Genomic DNA, 24,493 nt, shown 5'->3' on the forward strand with positions numbered 1-24,493 from the left:
GGAGATAAGGAGCAGGTTTTATTGCATAGAGTGGTCGATGAATAAAGTATAATCAGCATTATCAATGTCACATACAAGCTCTTGCTCTTTCTTCCTAACATTTCACAGTATTATGCCTACTGGCTTGTTTTGGCCTTATACTATCTCTTTAAATGTTTTTCTCTCTGTTGTGGTGTGGCATCGTCATCCATAAAAATGAATTTTTCATATACAGCACCATGGAATAATCAAACATGACGTAGAAGAACTACTTTATTGAAATATCATTCACCAGTCATAGTCACTTTTTCTAGAACTTGTGGCTTGATGTGTCCATGAAATATAATGCCTCATACATGAACCCAACATCATGTATCTATCCCTTTCAAGAACAGTCTTGCGATGGTAAGCAGTACCACTTTCACGCAGATGAAGTGTTGTCTGGAATTGGTGGAAAGGCTAAAAAACTCTCATCTGTAAAGTGTACATTAGCCCATTGGTGTCTTGTCCAATTTTTATGGAAACAACACTACTGAAAACATGCTCTACACTGTGTTGTGGATAAAGGGATGCAGCCTTCAGGCATATAGGCCTACTTGTTGCAGACATCTTGCCACAGTTTGTCGAGATATCCATATACCTTGAATAGAGCTGGCTGACCTACTGTTGTGCATCAATTATATTTTGCTGTTATAACCAAACATCTGTCTTTGTGCTCCATGGTTGAGTGAGGACGACTTGTTAGCAAATGTCTGGAACACATTCCATTGATTTGAAATGCTATGTAAGATTCCAAACTCTCTGGCAATATCATTAATTCTGTGGCTTTCTTCAAGCTTTCCAATAATTCTTTCCCATGTGAAAACATCTAAATGATGTTTTTTGAGACATTACTTGACATCCAAGTTTGTAACGTTATTCCTTGATGAAAGCATCTTCCTTCAAACACAATTTGCTTACTGCAGCCTTTTACTTTTTATCTTGTGGAGTGCCACCACATGACCCTTTTGCATGCAATTCGAAAATTTGAATGTGTACCCACTTTCTACTTGAAATCATTAGTTATGCAAATTGCCATAAGCTGATTCATATGAATTTGTGGTTGTAATCTTCATATTTTGTGTTCATCTTTAGGTTTTGGACACCAGTGTATCTTTATGTTCTTTTCCACTGGCTCCAACTTTTGTAATAGATTTCCATATGGCATTCTGTCAAATTCCTGTAAAAAATTCAGTAGTATCATGGTACAGCCCAGCGTTTCCCAAACTGTGTTCCTTGGAACACTGGTGTTTTGAAGAAAGTGAATAAGTGTTCCTTGAAAAATTATCAAAATTAATATGAGCCTAGAATGGTTTTAAATGCTGCGACAAGTTCACACTTTTTGAAACTGCACATGTTTGAAAATCAGGCACTCTTCACTTTGCATGTGGGTTGTGCCATTAAGGTAAGTGCATGCCGGCCTTGACTCAGCCACCCTCGGTTGTTGACACCTCTGGGCACGAGTGAAGTACAGAGGTATCTATTCTAGGAAACGTCATAAGCAAGGTCAATGCAATGTGCTTCAGGCCGGCATGCCTGTAGTGTGCTCTGTCGCATTTTTTTGATGCGATACAGCCTGCTGCAGAGATAGTGCATGCTTAGATTTACATTGAATACAAGATCTGATGATACTCAACTCTAACCAAGGTGTTCCATTAAAATTTCAGGATTTGCGAAGTGTTCAGTCATAGGAAAAGTTTGAGAAACGCTGGTGTAGCCATTTCCTTTATCTTCATTTATTTTCACTGTCACTTCATTATTATTATTATCATCGTCATCATCATCAAATTCCTGCCATGCACCCACAAGGGGTGTACAGGATATGATAGTACTACATGAAAAAATTATATCATTACTAACTTCCTATCTACAATTTTCCTCCAAATCAGTCTGTTACTTGTCAAGACTCCAACATTATCAGATCTTATATTTCTATCGTCTAAGGCACTTTGTACCGTATCAATCCACCTATATCTTGGTCTTCCTCTGGTTGTTTTGCTGCCAACCTGGCAGAGAACACTTGTTTTGCTAATTTTTCCTCGCCCATTCTGTTTAGGTGACCATACCACCTGAGATTAGCTCTGCTAACGCATTCCTGGATGCTGACAATGTCAAGTTCTTTCCTAATATCCTCATTTTTAATATGATATTGCGATTGATGTCATCTGTTCACACCTGTAATCTTTCTCAGGACTCTCATATCTGTGGCCTCTAGTCTTTGGTCAAGTGTTTTACTTCTGACCCGGCTCTCAGATCCATAAGTTAAAACTGGTTTGAACACTGTCTTGTATACAGCTAATTTAGTGTTCCGACTAATTTCTCTCTTATTCCATATGAATTTATTCAATTGACTTCCTACCATAACTGCAGCGTATTGAATAGCTTCTCTCTTGGCACCTTGTCATATGCCTTTTCCAAATCGACAAAATTTAAATACAGATCTTTGTTATATTCCCATGTTTTCTCGACTATTTGTTGTAAAGTGAAGATCTGATCCTGACAGCCTCTATTTGGCCTGAATCCAGCTTGTTCTTCAACAAGCTTTTCTTCCACAATTCTTCTCAACCGTTTCTCAAGTATACTTGCATAGATCTTGTCAGGAACACTCAGTAGGGAAATACCTCTATAATTCTCACATTCAGTTTTATTTTCCTTTTTATATATGGGTACTATGAGAGCTCTACTCCAATCATCGGGAATTCGTCCCTCTGTCCAGGCTTTCTGAATTATGTAGTGCAGCCGCTGTAAGACTCTTATACCACCATACTTCAGCATTTCTTGTCGAATATCATCTACTCCAACTGGCTTTCCACATTTCAAGCCTTTGGTGGCTTTTTCTACTTCAAGTATGGATATGTATTCCTGCCTGCATGCCTGGTCATTGTTTTTTATCACTGTGCTGTTATCACTGCTTGTTTCATTTAGCAGTTTTTCAAAGTAATTACTCCATACTTCAAGGATATCTTTTTCTCCCGTTTTCACGTCACCTTTATCATCTCTAACTCCTTTTACAGCACTTTTTCCTCCATTCCTAAGCTTCTTCAACAACCTCCAGAATATTTTGCCATCTTCTTGATATTTATTTTCTATATTCTTGCCAAAGTCCTCCCATGACTTTTATTTAGCTAGTTTTACACAGTGTTTAGCATTCTTACATTTGTCTCTATGTTCTCTAAGAGCACAAGCTGATTTATTTGACAGGAACTTTCGATATGCTTTCTTCTTTTCCTCCACTGCCTTTTTAACTTCCTGTGTCCACCAGGGAGTTCTGATTTTTTTATCCTTGTAGACAACCTCACCACATGCCTCTCTGGCAGAATCAATCAATGTTTTCTTCAGAGTTTGCCACTCCAAGGTTTGATTCCTGTTCTCAAACTCTTTAATTTTTTCTTCAATAATCTTTGTGTATTTTAGTCTACAGTTCACATCTGAGAGCTGCTCAACTTTTATTCGCTTTAAAACTTTCTTACATGTTATTCTTTTCAATATGAAATTCAATTTTTTCCTGCTCAAGACTAAATAGTGATCACTTGCAATTTCAAATCCTCTGTACACTCTGGTGTCCTGCACCAGGAAGAAAAGATCACTATCAACAATAACATAGTCAATGAGACTTTTATTATTCCTAGCCTCTTCTCTCCATGTGAATTTGTGCACATTTTTATGTTGAAACATGGTGTTAGTAATAACCAGTTCATGTCCTGAGCAGAAATCCAACAGATATTTGCCATTATTATTAGCTTTGCTCTTTTCTCCAAATTTTCCCAAAATATTTTTGTGTGTCTGACAATCATTTCCTACTCTGCTATTTAGATCCCCAACAAGGACCAACTTTTCTTTTTCATTGTGTCAGTTGCTTTTTCTAAAGCCTCAAAAAATTCTTCCACTTCTACCTTAGTAGAACCTTCTGTGGGACCATAGGCACAAATAAGTCTCATTGTCCAGTTCCTCATTCTCATATTTGCCCACATTACTCTACTTGAGACTGACTGCCATTCAAGAAGATTAGCCTCGTATTTTGTGTGTGTTGAATACTATGGCTACTCCTTCTTTTCCTTGATTGTCATTGCCTGAATATAACATTTTGTATTTATTGCTCAGAAAGATCTCACCAGTTTTGGTCTTTTTTGTTTCAGTCACTCCTATTATGTCGATCTGGTACTTATCTAATTCCTCAGCTAGCTCCATTTCTTTGCCATTCAGGCTTCTTACGTTGATAGTACCGATCTTTAACTCTGGTGATGTTGAGTTGGGGTTTGTTTTCAGATTTCTTCCAGTAGCTGACTTTTCGCTGTTTGCCCTGGTTCCCTGGCGAAAACAACAGACACCCCATCTGGCATGAAATTTTGTCATGTTGTACCATCATATTTTATTTTGGTTTAACCAATAAGAATACAATTTGGTCGGCTAAATCCCAAATTGCCAGCCCATCCTCGTTTGTTCAGTATCCAAGTAGATACCCAACAGGGTGCACCACGAGAAGGTGAGGATTGGACATTAGGTTAGAAGCCCTGGTCGGTTCTCTGCATTCCTTTAAAGGCTATGTGGAGGTCTCCGCTCAGTTATACAGCTTTGACCCTTAAGCACCCCTTATTATTATTATTATTATTATTATTATTATTATTATTATTATTATATGACACCAGGGAGTCAAAGGACTCATCAAGGGAGGGCACCTACTCTACAACTCTGTCTACTCTACAGCTCATTCTAACTGCAACTACAGTAGCACCATCTACTGCCCACCACCACTGCTATTTCCACAGACAATCACAAACATCCATGTCTACTGCGGGAATCGAACCCGCAGCCTTTTGGATGGAGAGCAGATATGCTAACCACTTGGTCTATTAGGCCAGCATTATAAAATATGAATAATTACTAAGACAAGACCTACACTTTACAGAGTCATTCTGCCCACGATAGACTATCGTATCTCTATCCACCTACTTCTGGAATTTGCCTTTAACCAAATTTTTCAATACTTTTAACAACATTTCCTAACTTACTAATTAGTCTGTAATTTGTTACATATCTCTTGGAGCCACCTTTATCTCTTGCATATTCACGTAGTACATGGGATAACATGCCATCCAATTTGACTGCTGTATTCACATTGATATTTTTCAAAATGCTGAACACCTCTTGCTCATCTACCTCAAATTTAACATGTATCAGCAACTGCAAAATCTCCACCTTGATGATACACCTCTGCAAAATGATTGGTCATTTTGCGAAGGTGATTTTTTTCTATTTATGTATTTATATGGATGTAGTCATTTTTATTTGTGTTCTTAATTATTTGCATTAGTGGAATCAGTACATATTTCTGAAATCTGTAAATAAATAAATTTAACAGCTTTTTCCTTTCAGATTATACCAAATAATTACTGTTATACCAAATAACTACTATTATACCAAAAATAATGGACTAGATATAGCAACCAACTAGTCCATTAATTGCATCAGCTGAAGCACTCACCTGCTATCCTTTCAAGTCATTTCTGCATACTATTATAATTATGTTTTGCACTTATTCACTCTTTTCTACAGTATCAATCTAGTTGCAAACACTCTTTGGCAGTCACTCATTCATTCACTTTCCCATAGAAGAGGAGCTGTGATACCATACTACTGCCAAACTAGACAGTATAAATCTTACTTTGTCCCAACTTTCAAATCTACACAGTCCTCATTCCTTGTATTTTTTTTCTTTTTATCATTCCCCTCAAGTTGAAGACTTCTTTTGAATATTGTAATGGTTTTGTTAAAATTTTACAATAATATAACAATTATCTGTTGTATAAATTATATAGATGTATATATATAGCATTATTTAAGCTTTGGTAATTTTATCTTTTATACTTTTAAAGTAATTCATAGATTTTTCATTTAAATATTGTTTTGAAATTAAAATATGGAAGATTTTTGTTTATACAAAGCATTGCTTTTTTTTTATTCCCATGAATCTGAGTAACATGGAATTCCATATTTTATTTTAAAACTATATAACTGTTACTGTTGATGCAGTTCATATTTTGCCTTTTTTATTTTCTTATTTGTCAAAGATATATTTTATCTTTGACAAATTAGTAAACTACAAGTTTTCTTCCTTTCTACTATTTTTGTTTGTACTAGATTTAAACCAGAGACTTTATATGATGCAGCATTTTTAGAATGTTTTAGTTAGGACATTGAGCTTTCAGCAACATAACAAAAAGTTAATCTGGCTCTTTGCCATTAACTTATTTAGGTCTTAGTAGTGTGCCAAAAGTTCTCTTTTTTTTAATACTTTCCTTCTGTAGGCACTGCTTGGTGAAATTAAGGACCACAAGCAGGTGTTAACCAACTTAGAACGGGAAACTGAGGAGCTTGTCAGAGACCAGCCAGACAATCCAAATGTTCGGGTATTAACCTCTCAGTTGGCATTACTACATGAGCAACTAAGAAAGCTTGAAGATAACACCATAGCACAGAAAGAATTTATCACTACTAATACAAAAGCATTGGAATATTTAAAAGATCTGCTTGATAAAGAACGCGCTGAACTTAAGAGAGCTCAGACTAGAGTTGATGCTGGTGCTCCTCAGCCCAATTCTTTAGGAGATGCAAGGATTAAACAAACAGAGATTCAGGTTAGTGTACTTTATTCATGTTTTGCTACATTTCTTGGTGCTTTATTAATGTCACTATTTCTTATCACATTTTATAAGTGGTGGTTCTAAAATAGTAATCTTAGATTCTAATTTTGTAGAATATATCATTTACAGATTTATAGACTTATGCTTATTGCATATACTCATCATTGCAATTTGATTATTTGCCTAGCATATGTGACAAGAAATTGAATATATATGTGACTTCTGTCCTGAAGTTATATATATATATATATATATATATATAACTTCAGGACAGAAATTAACATCCATTAATTTTTACAAATTGAAATTCATATTAGGTAAAGAATTGCAAATTCCTAAAACTTGCCTGTATTATATTTTAGACTCATCCATTAACATTGGTTCTGCTGACCTATTTTCTTTTTAGAGAGTATACCATGTGATTTATAATATTTTTAACTTTCTTCTCAAAGAGCAGTAACTGACACAGGAGCTTTATCTGCATGTTGCACTTCTTTTTTTTTTTTTTTTTTTGTTAGCTTTGTTTACTACATGTGAATATGATGATATATGATTCAGCTACTTAAAACACTAAGGCTCATTGTTCAAATTCATCTAAATTGAATTAAATTTGTTATCTTAGCCTATACCTAGGTCGACAAAACAGTTTTATATATAAAGAAAATCATGGTTTATTTATTTATTTATAAACAAATTGATGTAGGCCACTTTACTGGGCTACTTTAATTTTTTAAGGAAAATAAATAATTGAATTGAAATGTTCAGGTTGATCTGATTTTATTGTTTAGCTTTCACTGAAAATATATTATTAATTCTTAGTTTATGCCTTATTGAAAATCATATATGCAGTTTTGCTTAATTTTATTCTATATTTTTTTAAAATTGATAATGGGAAATTATGGTATTTTAAATTATGTTAAAAATTAAGTTCTGCCTTATTTGTTCTTATTCATTCTTTAATTATTATTATTATTTATACCATTTTTATTAATGCTTATATTTAATGCATGTTATTAATGGCCAACATGAAGATTATATACTGATCAGTATTCTTTGAAGTATAAGAAATACAATTTCTTCTAACTTATGTGAATCATTTTCTATTTAGACTATTTATTTTATTAGATATGTTTAAATATTCACTATAACTTATTTTATAATCCAAATAGTTAACTTTATTGGTTTGGGCAATTATTTTAACAGTTTTATTTAGGTGGAATTTTCCTTTCACTACCATGGTTTTAGTTTTTTCATGAAAATTTGACATATTATATTATAGAATTTAATTTACATACAGCTTTTTGAGATTATTTTCAGTTTCTCCACATATTACTTGGTCATCTGCAAACATCAAGGTATTTACAATAAAATGTTGTTCTTGTTGAATCCTTTTTTTCTCCACATACCACTGGAAGTAGGGGACATATTTGTCTAAGCCTTCCTGTCACTTTTTGAATGTTTTGATTCTGTTTTTGCCCCTTTTTATGCTTTTATGGTATTTTTTATTTGATTTGTAAACCGGTTTAATAATTTCAGTTAGTTATTATTATTATTCATTGCAGGAGGCTCATCTTAGACAACACAAAGTCTTTCACACCACTCCTTAAACCTGTTTACAGTCCGCATGTTCACGACCTTGCCTTCTCTTGGTACTCACTCAGTGTTTAATTTTGTTCACCTTTTGTTTGGCAGTCTACTAATATGGCCAACCCACCTTCATTTATATGCTTTGCAACACTTCACAATATCTTTCTTCAATATCTTCCAATCGTCTTCTAATTCTAGTATTTCTTATTCTATCCCTTTTTGTTATGTGGAGCATTCTTCTCTCCATGTCTCACTTCCTTAGGTAAACACTGGCATAATGCATTATTATTATTATTATTATTAAACACCTCCAGGGAGTCCAAAGATTCATCGAGGGAGGGCACCTGCTCTACAACTCCTTCAATCCACCAACTAACTGCAACTACACCAATGCCATCTACTGCAGACTACCACCACTAGTATTTCCAAAGGCAATCACAAACATTCATGCCCACGGCAGGATTCAGACCCGCAGCCTTTTGGCTGGTGAGCAGATACGCTAACCACTCATTTCCTCTAGTCGATGACTAGATTCGAAACAAAGTCTTCCTTCGTATGGTCAAGCACCGTGGTGTGCAAATGTCACATCCACTGAGCTACACAGACTCTCTTCTAATTTTGCATACATGTAAATGCATATATTGAAGAGCTTTCTTTTTAGGTATATATGTAAATTTCCTATGAGATAATCTTTATACATCTAAAATACTTTGTTTCCTTGTGTGATTCTTCTGTTTATTCCTTTATCTTGTTTTTTCCTTAAAACTAACTAATGTCACATCCTCCTCCCCCTTCATTGTCCATTCGTGAAACTATTCACATTGCATGCCCTCAGTCTAATTTCATAATGGATACTGTACAGCACACTGATATCATTTCTATTATCAACTTCTGAATCATATCCAAGTTTACTTCATTCCCTTCAAATCCTGGTGACCATATTGCTCTACTGAAATGCACTCTGACCATCCATGTATTCCACACTTCTCTTTTGACACATTCTCACTATCATATCATTAATTATTGTTGCTCTCCCCACCTGTATTCTCAGGTGGGGAGAGCAACAATACACTCACTATCTACCTTCTAACATATTTCTGCTGCACAATTCCCAACTTTAAACTACTATGCTTCACTGCATAGTGAAGTTTCACGAATGGACAATGAAGGGGGAGGAGGATGTGACAAAGACATTTTTGTAATCAGCAGCAGATTTAAAAAAATAATAAAATAAAATAAAATAAAATAACGTGTATGGTTGCATGAAACTTCCAAAATTTGGGAAACTAATTCTTAGACTTCCTAGCCAACAGCCAAGGCTAGCTACTAGCACTCATAGAGGGTATCCTTTTTAGGACTTGAGACTTCTAGTCTAACATCTTCCACTTATTGTTTGTATTATTAGAATTTTTATATTGTATCTCAGATGATGTTTTTGTGATAGTATTAAAATATTGGAACTATTAAACTGGTGTTTAATTATTTCGCCATGTTATTTTCATTCTGTTAAACCTGGAGATGAGCTGTGTTGTTGCATATATTTTATAAGTCATGTTTAATAAATTTACTGCTCTGTAGTTTTTATGGTTATTTCTTTGTAAAGGGAAAAAAAATAAAAAAAATTAAAATAAAATAAACTGGAATCAGAGTTTCATGAGTCTAGTAACTTTTCTTATTTTTTTCAAATATATTTTATTATTATTATTATTATTTCCCAAGACCCCATGGATTCAAATATTCATGTAGAAGGTCCTTTTATCAAACACACAGCTCATCATACCATACTTTAAACACACTCAAATTCTCTGCAAACACCACACTCTCAGGCAAGGCATTCCAATCATTCACTATCCACTATCACCCCCAGATCTCTTATTTCCTCCACCTCTGACAATATATCCTCACCAATCATAAATTCTGTATCCCATTTTTGTTTTCCAAATTTTAAAACCTTGCATTTTGCAACATTGAACTCATATCCCCATTTCCATGCCCAATCACTCAATTTATTCGAGTCGTCTTGTAAGGTCACATTATCTTCTCTACTCTTCATGGTTCACCCCAACTTTGCATCATCTGCAAACAACTGAATATCTCCATCCAAATGTTCACCAATATCATTAATATACAAGTTAAACAGCAATGGCCCTAAAACAGAGCCCTAAGGCACACCACTAGTAACCTTCCTTTTCCTGGATATCGCTTCTCCCATACACAACTCATTGATACCTATCAGATAGCCAATCTCCAATCCAATGCACCAATCTAATATCCAATCCCATCTACTCCAGTTTGACTATCAACTTATCATACGGTCATCCATCAAAAGCCTTTTGCAAAATAAATATATTACAGTGTATCCTTCTCCTCTGTCCACGGAAGCAGTCACCTTATTGTAATAAGTACGTAGATTACTAAAACATAACCTCCCTTTAGCAAATCCATGCTGTCCATCAAAGATAATACCATTGTTGTCAACCCAATTCTGGATCCTAGTTCTCACAAGCTTCTCCAAGAACTTAACTACAATACCAGACACACAGATAGGCCTATAGTTTGATGCTTGAGTTCTATCACCTCCTTTATGAAGTGGCACAATCTTGCCCCTCTTCCACTCTTTAGGAACTTGACTGAGCGCAAGACTCGTATTAAAAAAATATGTCAAGGCAGGTGTCAACTCCCTGGCACATTCCTTCAGAATACGGGGTGATATATTATCAAGTCCCACAGCCTTATTTACATCTAGTTTAGTCAACTCCCCATACACCTCTTGTTCACTTACAGTCAGTCTCTCCTCCCTATCATCAACTGCTCTCAATCTCTCCATGAAGTCACATTCACAAGATTGAAAGACCTTTTTGAACTGCTCATTAAGTATCTCCACCACACCTTCTGAAACAGCTTTCTTTATACCCTTTTCTCCAATCCATGTCATCCTTTCATCATCATTCTTTCTTTTGCTGACTACATATCGAAAAAACTCCTTAGGATTCTTTTTGGCTTCATTAGCTAACTGCTGTTCATACCTTTCTTTAGCTACTCTCACTGACTAAGTCACCCTCCTTGCCTGGTATTTGTAGTCCTCATGGAATTGGCTATTTTCACTTCTCTTATGCTGCCTCCATAATGCCCTTTTTCTCTGTATTGCATGCTTAATCTCTTTATTCATCCATTTCACACTTACTTTATTTAACCTTCTCACATACATTTAGACATTGCATCTACTAGATAGTTTTTGAAAATCCCCCAAGCTGCATTGATCTCTTTTCTAGCTAACTCTTCATTCCATGCTACACCTGCTGTATCCTGAGCTCTTCATTATCACCCCTCCCCCTCTTTGTAGTTCCACATTCCACATATACCCTTTTCTTACAGAGATCCTCACGCTGCTGGCAACCACCCAGGTAATCACCTTATGGTCACTCTCACCAATTGGTTTGTGATTTGACACTTTTTATAATTACATCCTCTGATGAGATGACCAAATCTAAGACCCTCAATACTCTTGTGTCCTCTGTTACATACTGTACTCATTTTCTTTACTTCCAGTTGCTATCTCATCATTACTGTCTATATTGTCATAATTAAAATCACCCATAATGATCACGCTTTTCTTATTTGCTTGGCTAATTTGATTCTACATTTCCTAGTCACTACCATCCACATTTCCTGGTCTATAACAACATCCAACCAAGTATTTCATTCCGTTCGCCTCTATCTCACCCCATACTGCCTCAAAACCACTGGCACTATTTCCCTCTTGCATCTCTACTTTGTATGGACATAACACTTTCTCTATCATCAATAGCATTACCCATCCCTTTTGTTTTATTAATGAAAGAATACTTTATGCTACATGTTTTAGACATTAATCATGAATAAGGAAAAATGTTTAAGTGGAAGAAAATATGTAGCTTATGATGAGAAGGAAAATGAAAGTATATTTTTATCTAAAATTTTTTTGCCTAGTACATTAAAATTATGTAATACTGATAAAAGAAAAGTACTTTTTAATTTCAAATTCTATAAAGAAGAATTTTGTAAATTGTTCCCTATTTTATAATCAGATATGAAATATAAGCTCATCTGGTAAACTTTACCTAGAATAAAATATTTGATACATTTTAGTTATCCAAAATCTCTATTAATTTTGTAAAATATAAACTCTCTTAATTATTGTTTATTTAAATTTTTTCTAAAAGATATATATATACATATATATATATATAATAGTTATTTTCATATACTGGTATGATACATTAGTTGCTGTTGTTTTTTCTAATATAAAAATGATATATTTGTACATCTATAAATTTTTTAATATTTTTTTAGATATTTTATAAATGAATACCACTATAAATCTAATATTATCTTGTTTCATTTTCAACATGCAAATGTATGTAGGAGTTCTACTCTGAGTGCCAAACCAAGATCACCTACCTCTGTGACATTGCATCTCAGACAGAAAAAGATTATGCTGATTCAGCTGTACAAAGTGAGCTGTGTGACCTGCAGGATAACTGGCAGCAGATTCTTAAAACAGTTCAACAGTGGGTTGGGCAGCTTCAGAACACTGTCACTCAATGGGAAAATATCACTTTAAAATTAGAAGAAGTTATAAATTGGCTCAAAAGAATAGAAGAACAAGTTAAAAGAGGAGCTCCAGAAACTTTCAACATACAGATACTTGAGAAACACAAAGAAGAATTCAAGGTATTTTTCAGTTTTAGATTATGATTATAGATGAATGGAGTTGTTGTGCATTTATCTCGTTTAGCAATTACTACTTTCCAGATTTTTAATACAATGAAAATGCAAACCATTTTAAATATCCATGTTCCTAACTTGGTAGAGATAATGTTACATTTTTTAAAAATATTATAACTTTATATATCTGTAACCTTATTTATCATATAAACTTAATATATATATATATATATATATTAAGATTAGTGATTTGGATAGGCAATTGTCTTAGATAGGTATCATCAGGTTGTAATGGCATTGCAGTATACTAAAAGAGGAAAGTCACTAGTGTGTGCTGCATAGGTTTGTTTTGGGGCTATTATTGTTTAACTTATAGAGTAACGATATTTGGGTGGGTTTAAATTTAGTTGTCTAGTTGTTTGTAGATGATACAAAGTTGGGGAGAACAATGAGAAGTCAAACAGATGCTGTGGCTCTGCAGGAGTATTTGAATAGACTGAATGAGTGAGTGAGTAAGTGGAGCTACTATTTCAGTGTTGCAAAGTGTATTGTTTCAAAATTTGATAGGCAAGGATGGGATTCCAAATATAAAATTGGAGGAGAAATGTTGAACGAGATGAAGGAGAGGGAAGGTCTGGTAGTTGTTGTGGACAGGCTGAAATTGATACATTGTTCAAGTTGTGAAATCATAACATCGGATTATGGTAATCATAAGCAGCTTCATTTGCAGAAGTAAAGAGATTATGAATCCATTGCATAAGGCCTCAATCAGACTTCGTGTGAAATAATGTGCACATATTTAGCTTCTTGTTAGCAAAAGTTTCAGAGAAGATTGACTAAGATGGTTTCCATTCTTTAGAATATAGGATATACACACAGATTAAAGGAGTGTCATTTGCAGAGTCTCATGGATAGGAGAAAGAAAGGAGTGTGTGATTGAGATATATAAGTTGGTAAGGTGTTACTGAGTTAAATATGGAAGAGATTTTTCATAGAATAGAGGGTAATGGAATAGCAGTTCACTTTTAGGTCTATAACCTGTCTTACCCAAGTTACTTGTTGGTTGTGATTTCCCCACCACACCTCCCCTTGCCCAATCACCTTTATCACCACTTACCAGATATTTTCACTCAGTCTCAACCTCCCCACTTACATCTTAATCTATTCCATTTCTATGCTGATCGTCCTCATTCATATACTCACTACTACTTCAAACATCCATTCTCTCTATGCTATAAACAACAATCTCTCTCTGTCCACCTGGGCTTCACTCGTTTTCCCATACCCATGCATTCTCATTTTCTCTTCATTTCTCACACTACTACTACTACTACTATTTCCATTGCCAAGCACTTCTGTCTCTCTCTTCAATACAACCCTTTTGAAGTTTCACTTCATCTCTTACTTCTGATCTCTTTGATTGCATCACACACACTGCACTTCCATCTAGCAACTGTTTCTCCAGTTCACTCACTCCAAAGCCAAATGTAGTCCATCATATTTGTATAATTCCATTCTTCCCTCAAATACATGCAATACATCTACAAAATGTACTCCCTTCACCTCACACAGATCTACTAGAATACCATTCATGATTCTGGCTCTTCATCTCAACTCATCATTGTCATACCTCGGCAACACATACATCTACAAACCTCACCTCACCTCTTCTAAAATACCATTCATGATTCTCTCTATATATATCAACTCATCATTGTTATAACTCAGCAGTACACTGACAACCTTTCCCACTATACTGTTATCTTTTACTCTCCTCAATAACTTCCTGATATTCACCCTTACATTCTCCTTATGTCCACTTAAATCATTTATCCCCACAACCACCACTAATTTTCTTGCAGATTTCCTCATCATGTACAAAGCTTGAATTATCTTGCTCATTCTCCATCCTGGATAGCCGAAAGAATGGGTCAATCCAATTCATTCCTTTAACAATGGAATCTCCATATACTGCTATTCTCAAATCACATGTCACCTCTTTTACTCTCTTTTTCTTTCATTGCATTCTTTGGCACACTTTCATTTCTTTCCACCAAACATCTAATATCACCACCCATATTCTTCACTTCATTTTTCATTTTAAATAACTTTTTCATGAAATCCTGCATTCTGATAATTTCACTCTCTGTCACTCCTGTAATCTTTCTACCTCTTGTTTTGCTGCACCTTAATTCTGTTTCCTCATGTATCTTTTCTTACTCTCCTTTATCACTTACTTTTTCTTTTACATTCTTGCGTTCTTTCACTTCCTCAGCCTACCCTTAAATAAATCCAGTATAAATCTGCAGGATTCCTTACCTAAACGTAATGACAAATTTGGCATGAAAATCAGCAGTAAAGAGAGACAAAGACTGCTAAATAGGCAGGAACATTGAAAACATCAGCTACATTCTGAATGGGAAAGATATAGAACAAACATGGAACAAATATAGAACAAGATGGCAAATTAAATATTGAAATTGACAACAGAATAAGGAAAGCTGACATGCTCGGGAGCCACCAGAATATTCCATTTGGAGTAATGCTCTCATTGGATATATCTGTAAAGTGTAAAACAACACTGAATGTGAAAATTATAGAGGAAAGTGAGAAATAAGAATGAAATTAGTTAAAACACTAGAGCTATATATAGGACAGTGTCCAAATCAAAACATTGCAATGAGACTACAGATATATGAGAATTCCAGGAAAAATCAGTGAATAGATTGCATCAATGGCAAAATCATATTAAAAATGAAGATATTAGGAAGGAACTTGAAATTGTTCACATTCAGTAGCTAATCTCAGCTATGGAGGTTAGCAAAACATTTGTTTGATACTGGGAAGATAGGAATATAAGACTGAAATATAAGATCTGACAGTATTGGAGTCCTGATGTAATACTGCAGTATTGGGGGGGGGGATACATATCAAGAATATAGTGATGATAATAATGTAGTTAGTTCATATACTAACTAACCAAGCAGTAATAAATAAATAAATAAATAAAATAAAATAATTCCTATTTACTAAAATAAAGACCAAAAGGCTTCACTTCGGTGATGCAAAATTTATAAAAATCAAGTGGATATTAAATACAGCATTATTTCAAAGCCAAATACAGAAACTATAAAAGTTTCATGTGAAATTTGACCAGATAGTTTACGGGGAATACACTCGAAATTCCTGCAATTTAAATCTCAGTTTTTATTTATTATTATTATTATTATTATTATTATTATTATTATTATTATTAATATCTGACCTTGATGGAATCAAACAACTCATTTTGGGAGGTTTATACTCATTCTCATGCTTGAACCCATTCACAGTTTCCACACTCACTGCACTTTCAGCCAATGCATTTCAATCACTCTCCATGCAGAGAACCTGCTTCTTATCCAACCTACTCACACCCTACTATTTATTAAAGATTAATCTACTTATTCTTTCTTATTTTGTTATGTTGTGTTGTTTCATTATGCTTACTGTTAACAGCAGTTGCATTTGGAGAGCATATCTTAAAAGTGGCGAGAATATGTCATGGAATTAGTTGGATGTACACTAACAAGGAGCTTGTTATCCTTCTGAAGAGGGATAATAAGCTTTTGATATGGCCACATCTGGGCTGCTGGTTGCCTGGGTTCTTTGGAGTTGAGTGGTGGTGGAGAGGATTTAGGGACACACACCACCAAGATACTGATAGAGAGGGAGTGAGAGAGAGAGAGAGAGATCTATGAAATGAGAATAAATTGAAGGTTTGTGTGTTAAAAAATTTATTCAATAAAGGTTGAAAAGAGCAGATATTATAGAAACATATAATTTACTAAAGGATTTTATAGGATCGGCGGAGAAGGAATTTTTCAACGCATGACAAGAAAGATGAGAACAATGGGGGTCATTACTAAAAATTGTGTAAACACGTGGTTAGCTAGCATAGGACTAGATGTTTACATGGAGAGAGTGGTGAATGCCATAGTCAAGTGTGAGTGCTTTGTCAGTAGAATGAGTTCAGGAAGGAGTATGATATGTATTTTTTCAAAAATGTGTAGTTTTTGTCTCCTGCAATAAGTTGCACTCCATGGATTCCTAAACAGTAATAATAATGATTCCTAAAGCTCCTTTAACAACCAAGAACACAGTATGATATCACTAATTGCTACTAATAATATATGCCAGGGGTTCCCAACCCTATGCCCACGGGCACCATGGCGCCCATCGACCAATTTGTGTGTGCCCGCCGCTGTTCAACCGTGTGCTGTATAGTTTGAAATAATCACACAACAATTCATGGCATGCTATATGACGCATGCATTAATGACACATGATGAGTATTAAACGCATACAATGTAAAGTAGATGTGCATTCGAAGTTGTTCATTCCAGTTTAAGAACTGGAATATCATCATATTCTCCTAATTATGAAGCACTGACCAATGAAATGCAATGCCAAAGATCACACTAACTTACATATATATATTTAAATTTTTATAAAATGTAAACTTTTAAGTAATAAAACATTTGATTATAATGTAAACTTTATATGTATTCATTTAACAAAAGAATTTAAAAAATTTGCTTGAAAAAATAGATGGTGCCCGTCACCCTATCGGTATTTTAGAATGTGCTCTAGGAAACAAAAATGTTGAGAACCACTGATATATGCTGTATAATCAAATAAAAAAATTTGCTTCATTTTTTTGTGTAAGGAGCAAGAATTATGTTCTGTTGTGGAATCTTTATAATTCTGATTGTGATCTTATCCTTCATTTTATGTTTGATTTTATCTGTATATAAATAAGTCATAATGGAGAAAATGAAGAAGGAGAGAAAGAGATTTGTTTACAACTGAGTGAACCATTTGCTTTAATATGAAATAGAATAAATCATTTGTTTTAATATGAAACTTAAAATAATGTTTTAGTTACTATGCATTATATAGATTCAATTATTTCTTTTTCATGCTTAAAATAATATTTTATTAATAATTTTGATACTCATTTTGCATGTCATTGTTTATGCTTTTTTTTTTCTTAATTAGAAATTGGCATTAGAAATTTCTGAAAAGCAACATGTCTTTGGAGAAATTTTGAAAGAATCTGATATTTTAGCTCAAAGTTTATCTCAGAAACCAGCAACAGCTCTTAGAACTGAGGTAGCAGATATAAGACGACGGATTAATGATGTGAGTGATTCTGTTAGAATGCATGTAACAACCCTCTCATCTTCAATCACAGACAGAGAAGAACTTTTAAAGAAGATAGATTCTCTTAAATTATGGGCAAAAAAGACTAAAGAAAGCTTAAATGAGCTTAGTGATATATTTGTTGACCAAACTGAAGCTGTTTTGAAGCAGATACAGGTGGGTTTCATTTGATTATTGTTTGTGCTTATACATATTTTAAATGCTTTTATGAGGTTTGACAGTTTTTCAGATGTTTTAATCAATTTTTTCTGCAGGATTAAAAACACACACAGTGTGTGTGTGTGTGTGTGTGTGTGTGTGTGTGTGTGTGTGTACGCATTTACAAATAATGATTTTCTCAGTTATCCAGTCATTTTGGGAAAATTAACGAAAACAATTAACTGAGGGGATGTTTAATTGAAGGTATGTCTACAAAGTGCTGTTCTAGGATCCATTGACATACTAATCCATTCAAGAACTGGTTAATTGAAGATAAGTTTACTTGAGAGTTAGATAAAAGATAGATCAGTACACATAAACACACATATTTCAGCTATTTATAATTCTCATTTGTTTCATTATATGTTGGTTTCAGCAGTAAGATCATTTCAATGGCATGATGAGAAAGAATGCATAGATCAGTGCTCCCTTTCCCATTAAATTGGCATAGTGAGAAAAAAATTTGAAAAATAATAACTTGAAGGTCAAAAATTACACTCAGTAACAAGCAAAAAAACTTTTCGTTTTACCTTACAGCAAAAGTCAGTGATTAATTTTGCTGTGCTGAATTCCAATTATTACTACTACTAAACTGGAACTTTATATTGGCTTTATTAGTTGACCAGAGATTTTTCTAAAATATATACAAGAATTGTTTACAAGTTTTACCAGTTTCACAAATTAAATTAAAATAAATTACTCCATTCTTCTTTTTTACTAGCAAATGTTAGTTCCATGTACCGTTACACAGGTCCTGAAGAAGCCAGACAGGGTTCTGAAGAAGCCAGAACAGCTAGTGAAACTTGTAGACAATTCTTGTATATATTTTACAAAAATCTCTGGTCAACTAATAAAGCCAATATTAAGTTCCAGTTTAATATTTAAGAAGTGACCAAATACAACACAGAGATATTACTACTACTATTATTATTATTATTATTATTATTCAAGACCTTCATGGAATCACAAGACTCATTGTGGGAGATCTATCATAAACAACACAAAGTCTATCATGCCACTCCCTCAACTCATTCACCATTCATGCTCTAACCACCCTATCACACACAATGCATTCCATGGTTCCAGGGATGGACCCTTATCCTTGCTCCTTCCCCTTGTTCCACCAAACATAAGAACTCCCATTGTTCTTAAAGACTTCCATAAATTCCATTCCCTTACTACTGCTACTACACACAGTTTCCTCTTCTCAGTTTATACTGCTGTCATTAAAATCTCCCATAACAATCATCTTTTTGCACTCAACAAGCTTAACTGATCATATCCTGCTGTTCATACTCTGTATTTATTCCCTTGCCTATAGCAACATCCCACTAAATACCCTGTCCTTCGTATGTGCATCTCACACCATATAGTCTGAAAACCATTGGTGCCATTTCCCTCTATATCCTCTGCTCTGAGAGGATACAACACATTACTTATCATAAGCAATATTCCCCCACCATATTTGCCCTTCCTATCCTGTGAAAATATGCCATGCATTTCTGCTTCTGATCCTGTCAGTATATCTTCTGTCATCCATGTTTTACTGATCCCAATAATCATTAGACAGTCTGAGGCTATCAACATCACCAATTCATCACCTTTGTTCCAGATACTCCTGCTATTTGAATGAAGAAACATCAATGCATGTCACTGTTTCTATACCTGTCATTATACCCTCAAGACTTCATTGTATTCTGCACTACACCATGTGTTCCCCTTCTCTCAAGTGTCTCTGTTACCTTAAGAGGCCACATCTGCTACCATCCACTCATACCAGGGAAACTCTAGTTTCCCTGCACCACTACTTACTTCTCCAGAGAACAACATTCTCTCCAGATGCCTATTTTCTTCCTCATTCAAATGCAGGCTATCTCTTGCATACTGAGAAGGTCAGCCTGGAAGGCTTTCAAACAGTTACACAACCAACCTGCTAGAGGAGTTTTGTCAGGTTAAAATTTGTATTCTATATGCTAGAGGCACACAAATGCAATGGGATGAAAATGTCACTAAAATAAATTTCTTACATTTGAATCTGGATTTCTTTCCTCCTAATTTGCTACAGTCAGTAATGGACATTGCAAAGATTTCATCAGATACGGAACAATAATATATGGGAAAGTGAAATGTTAGAATGATTGCTGATATTTACTACTTCTCAATTAAAGAATCCACTGATGCCAAGTATAAACAGGACTCTTTAAATGAGACTTTTTATAAACTGTGAGTAAATATGTATATACATGTGCAGTACATTTACATATCATGTTATTAGTATGTCAACATGTATTTTTATTACTTAAAAAAAAACAGAAGATTATTACACTTCATGAAGTGAATGAGAGTACAAGTGAGAGAGAGAGAGTTAGTTATTTTTTTATTAGATATTTGATTATTGGATATTTGAGGACACTACAGTTCTTTACTGTCCTCAAATCATGTACTTCAGGCATCCACATAATCTCAGCATCTCTTTTAACACATTCTGACTATCATATCATTCATTATTGATGCTCTTCTCCTTTGCTCTGCATTATTATACCTGGTAATACACATACACAGACTATCTCCCATTTCTCAATCTTCTGCTGTGAAAACTCAAGCATTAACCTCAGATCTCTTACTACCTGATTGGCACTGCCTCCCAAGTCATTTTTACCCACTATCACAATTATGCCATCCACTCTTTCACCTCATTTAATTGCCATAGTCACACTTTCTATTGTTCCTCCAGTTAAACACACCTCTGGCATTCTATTTTGTACTCCAGAATCATCTAATCTCAATATATTAACCTTCTTAATCCTCACTACTTTCTCCAAGATCTTACTAATTACTGATGACACTCAAACTGGGCTATAATTAGACACTTCCAGTCTGTTAAAAACATTTAATTTTCTTGACCAAAAAAAGCTCTGGAAAGACTTTTATTGGGATTATATTGATCAAGTGCATATAATAAACAACTAAGTTATACCAACTAGTTTCACCAACTAAGTCTGTTGGCATCTTCAGGGTACATAACTGATGTACGGCACTAAAAAGTAAAAAACTGTTACAAACTATAATCAACCGATTACAATTATATTAAACAAAGAACAGAGCGCGTACAATACATTCATAGAGCGTGGCTGATATCACTTGTTGTTATTTAGGAACGTTCTATAGTTGGCACTTTAATTCAGTTCTGGCAAGTTGAAGGATATGATAGGGGTCTTCCAGATCACGGGCAAGATTAGTCCTTGGTTCCTATTAAGGTTTTGTATACAGCGGGCAACTGTTGTGGCCTCCTTAAAAATTCAGGAGTGGAAGTCCTCCTCCATGTAAGGAATTGTGCTTCTATCCCACTCTGTGGTATGGTTCGTTCTTGAGAAATGGAAAGCTAACCCCGATTTTCTTCTCTGTTATTATTGACGTCACCTATGTGTTCTTTTTGCCTAATTTCAAGGCTCCTTGACATTTGGCCGATGTAATTCAAGCCGCACGAGCATGGTATGTTATAAACACCAGCATATTTGGAGAAAGGATGGCTATCTTTTGGAGATCTTAAGAATTGTCTAATCATTTCTGTGGGTTTAAAGGCCACTCTTATTTTATGTGGTCTAAGGAGTCTAGCAATGGGGTTTAATTTTGCGATAACACCTCATAATGTCCCTAAAGTGGATATCATTTGTAATATAGAAAAGGCAGTCTCGTCGTTACCGGAACCCATAGCTAATGATATTAGATTAAAAAGTAGTATCATCCTCTCATCTTCCAGAACTCCTAACAAAAACATCACTACTCTGGAAAAAAGAGCATTGTATAGTTTGAAGAAAAAGAAAGACATTATCATATTGAAGGCAGATAAGGGAAATTCAACAGTGATTTTAAACACCAGTGATTACGAAGATAAGATTAAGAGCTTATTGTCAAATATATCAACCTACCGTGTCCTAGTCACAGACCCAACACTAAAGAACCACATGATACCAGCGAATTAATACGTCATATGGAGAACTAGTCTACAGACTTAAAACGAAGATTGAAATCCATGCATCCACTAACACCAAGACTATATGGCACTCTAAAGGTACACAAAAATGGAATACCACTACGCCCGATTGTGGACGGAATCAATTCGCCAACTTATCTGTTATCTAAACACCTGGCAGGCCTCCACAAACCTCACATCCACTTATATGTACGAAATTCGCAACATTTTGTTGAGAAACTGAACAACATCTCTATCTCCAATACGGATTTACTCGCCAGCCTGGATGTTACATCTCTATTCACTAATATCCCTGTGGAGGAAGTCATTAACATTTTAGGAAGTTTGCTCCCACAAGACATTACTTCTCTGTTCCGTCATTGTTTACCATCAAACTTTTTCTTATGGAATAAAACCATATATCAACAATTGACTGACCTTGCAATGGATAGCCCCCTCTCTCCATCTTGTGCTGATCTCTTTAGGGAGGATTTTGAAAGTAAAATCTTAACTCAAACAGACCCTAAACCCACAGTATGGTGGAGATACGTGGATGATATCTTTATCGTTTGGAACCACACAAAAAAGGACTTGTTCGACTTTCTTGACAAAATAAACTCTCTACACCACACAATCAAATTCACTCTAGAACTTGAAGAAGATAACCAATTATCATTTCTTGACACTTTAATTAAGAAGCTTCCAAATGGTGGTATCAACCTCTCAGTTTACCGCAAACCTACCAATACAGGACGTTATTTACATTTCACTTCCTCACACCACATTTCTCAGAAACTTAGTATTGAACACATGTTGAAGAACCGTGCCTCTCTCCTTACAACAGATCAACAAGACCTCCAGGAAGAACTATCCTTGATATCCACCAACCTTACCATGAATGGTTTTCCTCGATGACTCGTCCACAAGATACTTTTCTCCGAACCCTGACAAAGACAACAAGATGACGTACGTTATATTTCTACCATCGTCATTCCATACATAGGGGCAGTTTTCAATAACATTGCTAGACTCCTTAGACCACATAAAATAAGAGTGGCCTTTAAACCCACAGAAACGATTAGACAATTTTTAAGATCTCCAAAAGATAGCCATCCTTTCTCCAAATATGCTGGTGTTTATAACATACCATGCTCGTGCGGCTTGAATTACATCGGCCAAATGTCAAGGAGCCTTGAAATTAGGCAAAAAGAACACATAGGTGACATCAATAATAACAGAGAAGAAAAATCGGGGTTAGCTTTCCATTTCTCAAGAACGAACCATACCACAGAGTGGGATAGAAGCACAATTCCTTACATGGAGGAGGACTTCCGCTCCCGAATTTTTAAGGAGGCCACAACAGTTGCCCGCTGTATACAAAACCTTAATAGGAACCAAGGACTAATCTTGCCCGTGATCTGGAAGACCCCTATCATATCCTTCAACTTGCCAGAACTGAATTAAAGTGCCAACTATAGAACGTTCCTAAATAACAACAAGTGATATCATCCATGCTTTATGAATGTATTGTACGCGCTCTGTTCTTTGTTTAATATAATTGTAATCGGTTGATTATAGTTTGTAACAGTTTTTTACTTTTTAGTGCCGTACATCAGTTATGTACCCTGAAGATGCCAACAGACTTAGTTGGTGAAACTAGTTGGTATAACTTAGTTGTTTATTATATGCACTTCCAGTCTGCTACCACCCTTATGCAATGGCACTATCTTATCTTCCTTCCATTCCATGGGCACCTTTCCTGCAGCTAGACTTTCATTCAAAAGCCAGGTCAAAGGCACTGTCAGTTCCCTAGCATATTCTCTCAAAACTCGCGATGAAATACCCTCCAGTCACACAGCTTTACTGACATCCAGAGTACTCAGTATTTGAAACACACTCTCCTCCTGTATCTCTAAACCTTGAACCTGCTCTATCCCTCTAGTATTAAAACTGACTCCTCCAGGAGGGAATACTCCAATAAAGTATTCATTGAACAATTTCACTATGTCCTCTGTATCAGTCACTCTATTCCCATTTTTATCCTGCAATATCATTCTTCCACAGTCATTTATTCTCCTACTGGCCACATAGCTAAAAAATTCCCAAGGATTTTCTTTGGATCTTAGGGCCAATCTCCTCTCATATTCCAGTTTCGCCTTCCTTA

At 35.0% G+C, this 24,493-nt stretch overlaps 2 protein-coding genes across 2 annotated transcripts in view; both read left to right on the forward strand.

Moving 5' to 3' along the window:
• LOC150102415 (muscle-specific protein 300 kDa-like) overlaps window positions 1–18,207 on the forward strand; it is a 288,507-nt gene extending 270,300 nt beyond the window's left edge. Inside the window, exons 20-23 of the mRNA XM_090399573.1 lie at window positions 6,324–6,653; window positions 12,651–12,959; window positions 17,994–18,137; window positions 18,190–18,207. Of these exons, the coding sequence (XP_090255699.1) occupies window positions 6,324–6,653; window positions 12,651–12,959; window positions 17,994–18,137; window positions 18,190–18,207 (801 nt within the window). The remainder of the gene's footprint in view (window positions 1–6,323; window positions 6,654–12,650; window positions 12,960–17,993; window positions 18,138–18,189) is intronic.
• Window positions 18,208–18,230: 23 nt separating this feature from the next.
• The window catches only part of LOC150102416 (muscle-specific protein 300 kDa-like), a 1,203,500-nt gene continuing 1,197,237 nt past the window's right edge, over window positions 18,231–24,493 (forward strand). The window contains exon 1 of the mRNA XM_090399574.1: window positions 18,231–18,314. The gene's annotated coding sequence lies outside the window, so the exon portion shown is untranslated. The remainder of the gene's footprint in view (window positions 18,315–24,493) is intronic.

Source organism: Typopeltis vanoorti, chromosome 10, assembly GCF_054136105.1.
Source record: "Typopeltis vanoorti isolate ZY-2024b chromosome 10, IOZ_Tvanoo_1.0, whole genome shotgun sequence".
NCBI lineage: Eukaryota > Metazoa > Arthropoda > Arachnida > Uropygi > Thelyphonidae > Typopeltis > Typopeltis vanoorti.